Raw genomic sequence first — 12,149 nt, forward strand, 5'->3', positions numbered from 1 at the left:
GGTCAGTAAAACAATTACTTGACAAGACTAAACGATGCAGATAAAACATATAACAGGTAAAACACACCCACAGTTATAAAGCAATATAAAATAGGTAGGGTAGATGTAATAAATAAATATAAACAGAAGTGTTACACTAGAAGTATAAAATATAAAAAATAGAGGTAATGTAAACAAAGGTAATTGCACTTGTAAAATGGGTAAAGTAGATGTAATAAATAAATATAAACAAAGTTGCACTTGAGGTGTATATTGCATCAAGGATATATTGCACAGATAAATGTATTTCACATTCAGTGTATTAATATTGCACAGCTTAATTGTTTGTTCAGTGTCCGTATTTAATGTCCCCTAGTTGTCCTACAGGTTAAGACCTGGACAGTCAATGTGCTAGCCCAGTCGTGGAAAGTAACTAAGTACATTTTCTCAAGTGCTGTACTCAAGAAGTACAATTTTAAGGTATACTTTATTTGAGTATTTCCATTTTATGCCACTTTATACAGCACTCACTACTCGACTATATTTCATATTGTACCTTTTACTCCACTACATTCCTCTGACGGCTATAGTCAGACAATGTAGGTATAGGTACTTCATTTGGTATAGGTACAGGTGAAGGTTACTTACACACAAATCATGACTTAGCTTTTAAATATGAGGTTATAAAATATGATTTGTTATAAATGAACCTCCCGGACTAAATAAAGTTAGCTCCATCTCAACCAACCACAATATTAAACTGCTACTTATAATAACTTAAGGCATCAGTAATAATAATCAAATAGGCTAACAATATAACATAGGACATAAGAGGACCATTATCTCTACATTTTGCTGATGATACTTAGATAAAAATGTAATTAATCGTTTTTAATTAAAATCAATAAGTAAAGAAATTCTATAAATGAGTGTAAGGATGTCACGATACCAGGAAGTTATTAGTTGATACTAGGGCTGGCCAATCGATATCAATATTATATTGATATCATGATATGAGACTTGATATCGTCTTACATTTTGGATAACGTCATATACCGTAATATGGCATAAGTGTTGTCTTTTCCTGGTTTGAAAGGCTCCATTACAGTAAAGTGATGTCATTCTAGCTGTTCTATCTTTTACACTCAGTCATTATATCCACATTACTGATGATTATTTGTTAAAAATTATTTAAAAAAAAAAATTATTTGGTAAAAAACAAAAGTAAAACACTAAATCCCATGTACTTCAACATCCACTCCTTTATTACTGGTGTCATACTGTTTTTTCTTAGGAAGTTAAACAGGTCAAAATTCCCTCTCTATTATCTATTTTTTTCTGCTGTGAAAACATCTCCTTCAAACAACTGGATTGATTCAAGTTTCTTGACAAAAAGCTACAATTTTACAAGATTACATTTGAACACATGATGACGTTAGAATTTACCTTCACCCAATAAATATTAAAGAGACAGGCGCTAAAACGGAGCGTTTCACACAGAGGGTGAATACAGGTATATTCAGACAGACAGTATGAGGAAAATAATGTGTTTTTGAGCATTAAAGCATGTAAACATGTTTTAGTAGAACCCCAAAATACAAGTATGAACCTGAACATTTTCAGGTTCAGCATGATATGTCCCCTTTAAGGCCTCAATTACAGACTAAAATGATTTCATTGTGCAATGCATTCCGTTTTAGAGACTCATCATAGGTTTTGTATGCAAATATATGTACAGTATGTATGCAAACAAATAAACCGTAACCATAGCTGCCACATAATTGTAGTGGAGTAAAAAGTATAATATTTTACCACAGAAATGTCATGGAATAGAAGTATAAAGTAGCATGGAACTGAACTACTGAATCAAAGTACCTCAAGATTAAGATACATGTTTATGTGGGATGTGTTTCTTCCTGCCCCGTGCATGTGTTGCTCCTACCCCCTGCACTGATGGACCAACTCAGTGTTTCTGTATTACACCACCCCCCAGGAAAAGACTCATTGTGCAAAGTCATTGTGTTTTCAACTCAGACTAACCATTGTGACACTGGCCTTGTGGAGGAAACCACAGACACTATTGTCATTGTGAGAGCCTGAACACAAGTGGAACATTATAGTTTAATAGTTACAGAAGCTCGCCTGGCACTCACAGATTGAAATTGTTACAATAAGCTGAATTTGCTCCCACCACACAGCGTCGAATAAGCTCCTCTGGCCAGAATGCATTCATGTATTATGTAATTGAAGTACGCATTTTTGATTCATCTTGAACACGGGCAGGAATGCGTGTCATGGTGACAGGCACGAAGCATGGAGCAGGGGAGACAAACTATTTTGTTGATTTTAACACTTTCCTTTGGGAAATTAAAGAGCTGGCTTTTGAATAACAGTGGAATGGCTGACAATTACACTGGCCAGTCCAGTCGCACAGCAGTTTGTGAAATAGTCAGTAGTGAAATATGTATTGAGTCGTAGGGAGGAGGTCGTGGTGGATGGGTGGGTCAAAAAACACAGGACTTTAGCCCAGGAGACTGGTGTTTGTGTCCAATGTGAAACCAGAAGTCAACGTCGATCTATTTGTCACGTAATTTCCGTACTTAAATTACGGCACTTTCGGAGTTATTCTAACCCAAGACACGATCTTTTTGTAAACCTAAGTCGTTTTTTGTCACGTAACTTCCGTACTTTAGTTATGACACTCCGGTGTTATTTAAACCCAAACTGTAATTTTTTCCTAAACCTAACTTAGTAGTTTTTTGCCTAAGCCTAACCAAGTCGATCTTTTCCTAAACCTTACTTAGTAGTTTGTTGCCTAATCCTAACCAAGTCAATCTCTTCCTAAACCTAACTAAGTAGTTTGTTGCCTAATACTTACCAAGTCGATCTTTTCCTAAGCCTAACTAAGTAGTTTTATTTTGCAAAGACTGGAGCGGAAATTGACACGTGTGACGTGTTGCTGGACATTCGTAGGAAAAAGCACAAAAAATGCGTTGTTGAAAGACGTGCTGAGCGCCACTATTGTGACTATTCATGACTATTTCACGAACTGCTTTGAGACTGTGTTGTGGCATTCAGAGGACTGTATCAGAGGTGTATTTGGATGAGAGCTACGTGCTGAGTGACGGATTTCTACATTTTGTTTCGGGGCAGCTCCCATTTAGGTGCAGGGAGGAAATATAAATTGCTGCTTTGCAACAATAGCAACTGTGCAGTTTGGCTTGTGTCAGATAGCCATCTTCCTCCATCCTGCTCCAGACACGAGGATGGCAAAGGTCTGCTGAGTGTCTCAGTGAATGTGTACTACAGTACATTATCCACACAGTGATGTAAACTGGGGGGAAAAAGTGCCTGAACGGATGCTTTGAAGGCTGACGTCTGCTGCGGATGTGTTCATTATCTCCTTCCATATCAAAGGCTGTACTATCTTTTTGCATGGGCGTGGACGCTGTGTGTATAAGTGAGTGTATGTGCTGGAAACTTTTTTTCACAATTATCCCACAAAGATGTTCCACATTTCACCGTATCACAGTGTGCTCGGTGCATGCGATTGCATTAATTGCATCAATTATTCTGTATAATTGGAGGACGTTAAGGACTTTTCACCTTTGATACTACAGTAATTATCTGTTCTTGCGTTTGTCCACGCTCTAGTTTGTTGAACACACTCAATAACTGTCGGTCTCAATTATGGGATTTGTTTTTCTTCATTTAGTATTCTGTGTTATTGTTCTTTTACATGCACTATCAAAGCCTGGGAATTAGTCCAGATTTATGAAGTTGCTACAGCCGTCTTTTTTTAAATGTGTTTTTTTTTTGTTGCCATTCACACCTCCATCCTGTCACACTGCATTATCAGAGAGTAACCCCTGAATGCGGAGCTTCAAATTTGAACTAAATATGGATCACCATTCCTTTGCACCTCTTTGTTTCCTCTTTTAGCTGGAGGAGACAAACAGCAGTGAAAGAGCAGAGGCATTGGCCGTGAACTTGGATCCCCCTCCCCCCATAAACACACACACACACACACACACACACACACACACACACACACACACACACACACACACACACACACACGCTCTCCGCATCACTTGCTCTCTTTTTGCACCCCATCCTTATCCCCACCCTGCCCAACGTTTTCCCCCCTTCCAGCTATGTCTGCAAGCGTTCCCATGGCAACTGTCGCACTGCCTGCCTAGCAACAGGCTTTATCCTTTCACTGGATAAAAAAAAAGGGGGGGAACAGAATTGGGGGAAGAGAAGAGGGGGTTGTGGCGTTTTTTTTTTTTATGTGGGTGAGGACGGTAGCGTAACAGCAGCATGTTGCAGTAGATTCATTAAATCAGACTTTTCTTCTTCTCTCCGCTCCACACCTGCAGCGTCCGACTCGCCTCTTATTACCTTTCCATTTCACCACAGGCTCAGAGTCTATCTGTACTTGCAAAATGTTGCTTTTCTAATCTGTTTTTGGGAAGAATTGTAGCCAAAATTAGTGTTTATTTTCTTAAATATTAGGAGCCTTACAAATTACAGTATATATCTAATTTTGTCCCAGCTTCCCAAAATGGATTTGAAAAGCTTTTTTAAGCGTAAGCAGATGCGATCATCTCTGTAGTAATGAAATTATGACACATGTCAAGCTCAATAAGTTATTAGAGGATGATTTCTCATTACAAACTAGCAATGAACCTGAAATAAGGACATTTTTTTCATGTATTTTCTCTAAATTCAATTGACCTTTTTATACTTGAGCGTCAGCATCTGCACATTTCTACCTGCACACGCACACACAAAAATAGATGTTCACAGTTGCTGAATTTAACTATCACTCATCTCCATGCCAACTAACTTGCTGATCTGCAGGAACAATACAAATTGCAGTGATCTATAGCATGATTAATATCCTGTGGGAGATGGTGAAACACAGACTCTGGACTCCACGGTGATGCTGAAGGTGTTGTCTTTGCCGCCCCCTGCTGACTCCAAAGTAGCATGATTTAAAAAAAATTAAATTCCAACTAAAGCCTAAAGGGAAACAGTGATAACAGATTTTGAGTTTATCCCACATTTCTGGGGCTGTCAACTGATTGACGTTCAGTATTCAATCACGATTAATCGCATGATTGTTCACAGTTAACTGCGATTGATAGCACTTTTTATCAGTTAAAAATTTACCTTAAAGGGAGATTTATCAAATATTTAATACTCTTATCAACATGGGCAAATATGCTTGCTTTATTTATATATATGTATGTATTAATTATTGGAAACTAATTAATAACACAAAACAATGAAAAATCTTGTCCAAAACCCTCACAGGTACTGCATTTAGCATAAATAAATATGCTCAAATCATAACATGGCAAACTGCAGCCCAACAGGTAACAACAGCTGTCAGTGTGTCAGTGTGCTGACTTGACTATGACTTGCCCCAAACTGCATGTGATTATCATAAAGTGGGCATGTCTGTAAAGGGGAGACTCGTGGGTACCCATTGAACCCATTTTCATTCTCATATCTTGAGGTCAGAGGTCAAGGGACCCCTTTGAAAATGACCATGCCAGTTTTTCCTCGCCAAAATTTAGCACAAGTTTGGACTATCATTTAGCGTCCTTTGCAACATGCTAGTATGACATGGCTGGTATCAAAGGATTCTTTAGGTTTTCTAGTTTCATGTGATACAAGTATCTTCACTTCTTTAAAACTGAGCCCGCTTCAACCTAAAAATCTCAAGTTGCGTTAAAGAAATTAGAGGCGTTAAAACTAATTTGCGTATGCGTTATCGTATTAACTTTTACAGCCCTAAAAATTTGTATTGAAATTCGGCAATGTCATTGCATAATGACAAAAGACACATTGCAAAATAACCACGAGGATCATTATATAGACTGAATATGACTGCATGTGACCTCATCAAATCCATTTTATGCGTTCTTCAAAGACTTGAATTCCCCTCCAGCTGTTATGCTAAATAATTTGAAGGTTTAAGTGTTGAGTGATTGACGGCCCGCCCACCGTCTGTCTTCGTCTCTGTCTCGGTCTCTGTCTCGGTCTCTGTCTGGCTGTCAGGGACTGTGGGAGACAAACCTGCCAAGTGCACAGCTCCTCTCCTCGACGCTTGCATTTGTCAGCACTTGTCAGCCGAACCTTCCCCTTCTCTTCTTCTCTTTCTTTCGTCTCTTATTACCTGTTATTAGGGAAATTGGATCCAGGCTGAGCAATGTGACGTAATGTGTGTTTAGTTTTATTGCTGTATGCTGTTAGACAACAATGTATGTTATATAACAGTGAGGCTTTGTTCCCTTCTGTTGCTGTTTAAAGGGTTTAAACTCCAGTTATGTAGTATTTCAACTTTGTTTTGGGGACTCACTAGAGACTTGTTTAAAAAAAAGGAAAAGAAAATTGAAGCAGCAGATGCCGAGATATTCTGAATTTAACTCCCACTACATTTCCCATGATTCAACTCAGTATCACCTCTTGTCATTGTTTTGTGTTGTTAATTGATTTCCAATAATAAATATATACATACGTTTCCATGAAGCAGCATATTTTCCCACTACCATGTTGATAAGAGTATTAAACACTTGAGAAATCTCCCTTTAAGGTACATTTTGAACTGATAAAAAATGTGCGATTAACTATGGACAATCATGCGATTAATCACGATTAAATATTTGAACCGATTGACATCCCTAGCGAATGATTGTTGTGCTCCTTTAAGGTTTCCTCGAGTAATAATCAACTCACCATGATGTTGAATTTGTCAATTTTTTTTATTTTTAATATGAAAATGTACAGAAAGACAGCAGACATTAAAATTCTTGTCATCACCTCGGTACAGATAACACAGCAGTAATAAAATGTATTCAAACGGGGCATGAACAGAGACTGAAGTGAGACGTGAAACACCAACACAGTACATGTTACAGTGGAGCTCCATGACATATGATACATAAAAAGTGATGAGAAACGAGCCTAATGCATGTTTTTGTGAGCCGAAACCGATTCAAAACAAATCCGTCTTTCAGCCTTCAAGACTAATGGAGGTCATGTCAGCTATCTCTGTGTATTTACTGTCTGTCTCTGCTTGTGTTTACAGCCTCCAGCAGACCTGTCTCAACAGAGGGAAACTTGTAAAGTAAGTCAAACCACTCTTAACAAAAACACCGCAAACACGTCTTCCATCGGGATGTTTTATAACAACCTGCTGGCTCGCTGACCTCCAGTTGAGTTCAATGTGGCTTCAGAACCACCAAAAGCTGTTGTCTCTTAAAAAATGTGAGGCGATTTAAGCGAAGCTTGCATTGTAATGATGTGATGTAAACGGTTTTATATGTTTTTAGTCGTCACAGTGTATGAATAGAGAAACTATTACACACATAACACTACTACAGATAAGACTCCCTGTCTGAGCGAGAGGTGAGATTAAGTTAAAACAGCAGGTTATGAGATGAATGTTTTATAGACATTTAGTACAGTATTATACAGTATTTGAAACACGTTGTTAAAAGTTTGTTAGGATTGAAAGTTCTCAGTCCTCGTGAACATCTGCATGGTCCGGCGCTCCTGTTTTTGCGCTGAATTTCTCGGCTCACTTGCAGCTCGTCCTTAAAAGTCTAGACGTTCACAGCGCCTGATCCTCAGTTGACTTTGGCCATGAGCTGCTCCGTGAACAGCTTCTTCAGCTGAGCCACCTCCTCGCTCAGAGAGTTGAGCTTGGACTTCAGGTGAGTGTTCTCGTGCTTGTACTGGACCTCGGTTTGTCCTTGCGTGGGAGGAGGCGGGAGGCCGTAGCCGGAAGCTAAGGTGATGTATTGAGGGGACTGCCTCCCCTTCCTGCCTTCCTCCCTGTCCGACTGCTGGAGCCAGGGGCCGGCGCAATGCCCTGCTGCCGTCTCGCCTCCACTGAGTCCTTTAGGGGTGTCTCTCGGACCTTCACGTCCTGCTGTGGACAGCATAGGGCTGCGTCTGGCGTCGTCATACGAGTCCCCACAGCAGGGGTTCTTGAAACGCAGCTTGTGAGGAAGGTTTATCATCAACGCCTCGACGTGGTCCAACTTCCCTCCGGCTGGTCCTGCAGCGTGGTGGACTTCAGCGGGGGAGTGGTGGAGGTCGTAGTTCAGCTCCTCTGCCCTGTGTGGGGACAACTTCCCGTGGTCGCTCAGCCGGTCTTCGAAGAAGATCGAAGAAGAAGGACTGCCCACGCTGGACCCATCCGGCGTGGAGAACCCAGAGTCCTCCGACATGTTGCCAGCGTCCCTGGAGGCCCTGGAGCTCAGCAGGCCTGTCTGGTTGTTGTGATGTGAGGCCGAGGAGCTGTGGAGGCCTCCATCTCCTCTGTGGAGGTAGTAGTGAGGGGTCAAGGTCTGAGCGGTGTGGTTGGGAGCTGTAGTGAGTGGCAGGATGGGGACGTTGGAGGGTTCTTTGACCAGGCCGAAGCGGAACTTGAGAGCCAACAGCTCGGCCCTGAGGCGAGCGTTCTCCTCCAGCAGAGCCAGAACGCGGCTCTCCAGGACCATGTCGTTCACGCGTCGCTTCTCCCGCGAGCGCTTGGCTGCCTCGTTGTTCTTCCTCCTCTTGTCCCAGTAGCCCTCGTCCTTCTTGTCAACGGGGATGAACTCGCGCTTGCGTCGGATGCTGGAAGAGGGGCTCTCTTTGCGTTTGACGGCGGAGGTGCGGCCCAGCAGGGAGCGGGCCAGCATGCTGCTGGAGGTCAGGATGGACACAGCTTCATCTGTGAAGGACAGAGGCTCTCCTCCTCCGCCTCCACCTGGACTCACAGGTGACTCCAGAGCGTGGAGCACAGCCAAATCCTGCTGCTGCTGCCCCCTCATATGCTGGGACTCTTCCTCAAACATCACGCCTGTCAGGTGGGTTGGAGTGAGTCTCTCCTCGGTGCTGTGTTGGTGCTGAGTGCTTTGCTGTAGACTCTCTAAGGATTCAGTAACAGTGCCTCCTAGTGTTCAAAGCGAAGAAGAGGAGGGATTTAGTGGTTATGCAAGAGCCATTACAACACAGCAGTTATGTAACCCCATTACATCTCTCCAATAAAACGGGAGCAACTTGTACCATAACCCCATTATATGTTCAATATGGGACAAAGCGTGTTGTAAACACAAAGTTAATCATCCAGAGCAGACTGTTGGCATCACTAGAAGCTTACAGCACCAGTTTAAAATACAATAAATAGTAATCACAATGTGACCTACTATTGGTGTAACCTACATTCGTATTGAAGACCTAAACAAACATGTACAAGTTGATCTTTATGAGCGTTTCTTGTTCCTTATTCTATTCTATGTGTCATCTTTATTATAAGCCCCTGATGGGTTTCCGGTTTGACTGTTTTAACTTGCTTCAGCAGCACTGACCCACATGTCTGACAGGGACATGCTGATCTCCTGTCGGTTGCTCTTACTTATCTAATCTGACCTCACTCTAGTTTTCTTCTTTTACACTCAGCAGCATCCCCCAGACTTCAATTTAGTTTTATTTTTTTCTCTAAAAAAGGTGCATTAACTTCTGTTTACTTTATTTAAATCAAAATAATTGCAGTATAAGCAATAACTTTCGAATAACATGTTGGATGCAACGTATTCCCATATAATCACAACTTAACACATGTCTAAAAACGATTAAAAGAGTTGTAACTATAATGTTAAATGTAAAATATAATGTCATAGACTGTTTTCTGGATTTAATTTGCTAAGAGAACGCGTTTTATTCTAATGCATCATCTTACATGTTTTATTTAGCGAAATGATACTCAACGTGTTCATAATAACGAAAAAAGAAACTAAAAAGAAAACAGCGAAAAGCTTATTTATAAAACACTCAATCTTTACCTCAAACGAATTTCATTTCCTAAGAGAATGCGTTTTATTCTAATGCATCATCTTTCATGTTGTTGTTTTATTTTAGCGAAATGATACTCAAAGTGTTCATAAAAAGAAACTAAAAGAAAACAGCGAAAAGCTTATTTATAAAAAACTCAATCTTTACCTCTGAGGAAAGGTTTTGTCTGCCGGTGTGCACGAAGTCCTCCGCGTCTCCACACGTCTCTGTGTCCTGAACGTCTGTGTGTCTCGGTGTCGCTGTGTGTCCTGGTTGAGGAAGAAGAAGCGCTCCTCCTCTCGTCTCCGTCTCTGGTTGAATACTGCGGATCCACTCAGCGGCTGTTACTTCATATTATGATCGGTGGCGCACCTCCACTCTGCTCCACTTGGAATACCGCAGCTCCTATTTGTAACGCTGAGTTCAGCTCAGGACGGTCCTTATCCTTACTTGAACCAGCGGGGCTCTTTTAGTGTGAGCTGTTACTTACTGGGACCGCCTCCCTCTGTGTGACCCCCCCACCCCCACCCCCACCCCCACCCCCACCCCAAAGGCTTTCACATAACATAGTTCAGACATCATCATCAACATCATCATCATCATCATCATCTGACCTCCCTGGCCCCGCCACCCTTATACTGACAGGATAATCTCATAACAATTAGGTAATGTTGTGCCTGCAGTCTTTCTCTTTCTGGCATTAAGAGGCAGTTTTCTGTGAGTCAGTAGTGCGAGGTTAGGTAACACTTCCTTTCAGAGTAATTAGGTGATAATTAGAAAGTAAATTGTTTGAAATTTCTTTGGGATTACTGCCAAATTGACCCAATATTTACCTCAAAATTACTTTGTTTGGCTGTCTTGACTTGGGACTTGACTCTGGACTTTTATTATTATTATTATTATATTATTTCTATTATAAATAATTCATTATATATATTATATAAATTGTATTCCACTATTTCCCAATAAGCAATAATAAATAGCATGTAATATATTTAATACGTTTCCAAGACAAGAGTACAAAGTTAGACCTGTAAAATGAAGGGTTACCCAGGATTATATAGAAGTAGTATATGTAGGTAAGTGTTTTTTCCCTCTTCGACAGCTCTAAAAACACACCCAACATATCATTCTTCTATCAGCTTCACACTTCATGACTTTTGTTTGTTTAGTTTCAGATGTCAGCAACAGAAAATGACGCATTACGTCCTGTTTGGGTTCTCAGAAAACATGGTGAAGTACAATGGATTTTCCTACGCTGCAAAGCTGTGATTGATGGTGGCACTTACTTTTTACGCAGCAGTACCCCTCCCAAATCCCTAGTCTATTTTGGATTTTTATAACACTTTGTTCATAAGAGGTAGACTATATAAGGAAGAACTGTAACCCCCAAACACAAGTGATATCTCTATGTAGGATAACTATACATGTCTTTGTCTGTAAATGACTGTTTGGCAAACAAAACTGTGTCAATCTATTAAGATATTTAATTGCGATTAATCGCATGATTGTCCATAGTTAATCGCAAATTAATCACACATTTTTTATCTGTTCAAAATGTACCTAAAAAAGAAATTTGTCAAGTATTTAATACTTTTATCGACAACAAACATATGTATACATTTACTATTGGAAATCAATTTCCAACACAAAACAATGACAGATATTGTCTGCATGCAACAATAAAACATATGCTCAAATCATAACATGGCAAACTGAAGCCCAACAGGCAACAACAGCTGTCAGTGTGTCAGTGTGCTGACTTGACTATGACTTTCCCCAAACTGCATGTGATTATCATAAAGGGGAGACTCGTGGGTACCAATAGAACCCATTTTCATTCACATATCTTGAGGTCAGAGGTCAAGGGACCCCTTTAAAAATGGCCATGACAGTTTTTCCTCGCCAAAATTTAGCATAACTTTGGATTGTTTTTTTAACCTCCTTCGTGACAAGCTAGTATGACACGGTTGGTACCAATGGGTTCTTTAGTCTATTAGTTCTTTTCTAGTTTCATATTATGCCAGTAGCTTCACTCTAGCTTTAAAACTGAGCCCGCTGCAACCTACAAATTGCAAGTTGCGTTAATGCATTAAAGGGTAATTAAAGCGTTAACTTTGACAGCCCTACTTATTTTACACATGGAGTTTGTAGAAGTAGAAACTTATGAAAACAGTCTTCTGTAGCTCTGGAGGCAGCTCTCTAAAGTTTGATAAAAACAACCCTGATTATGTCATCAGGGTTATCTCATCTTAACAGAAGGCCTTTGTTACAAACTGGAGTTTCTGCATTTGAAGGAAGTGGGCATTTAGGAGGCAATGTGGGTCTAATGG

At 40.4% G+C, this 12,149-nt stretch overlaps 1 protein-coding gene across 1 annotated transcript; it reads right to left on the reverse strand.

The window, feature by feature from the left end:
- Nucleotides 1–6,736: 6,736 nt before the first annotated feature.
- On the reverse strand, nucleotides 6,737–10,336 carry nfil3-6 (nuclear factor, interleukin 3 regulated, member 6). The gene is made up of 2 exons (XM_074655654.1): nucleotides 9,985–10,336; nucleotides 6,737–8,938 (listed from the first exon to the last, which is right to left on the reverse strand). The coding sequence occupies exon 2, from the start codon at nucleotides 8,838–8,840 to the stop codon at nucleotides 7,623–7,625; it is 1,218 nt and encodes a 405-aa protein (XP_074511755.1). The 5' UTR covers nucleotides 8,841–8,938; nucleotides 9,985–10,336; the 3' UTR covers nucleotides 6,737–7,622.
- Between the last annotated feature and the right edge of the window lie 1,813 nt (nucleotides 10,337–12,149).

This window comes from Sebastes fasciatus, chromosome 13, assembly GCF_043250625.1.
Source record: "Sebastes fasciatus isolate fSebFas1 chromosome 13, fSebFas1.pri, whole genome shotgun sequence".
NCBI classification, from domain to species: Eukaryota; Metazoa; Chordata; class Actinopteri; order Perciformes; family Sebastidae; genus Sebastes; species Sebastes fasciatus.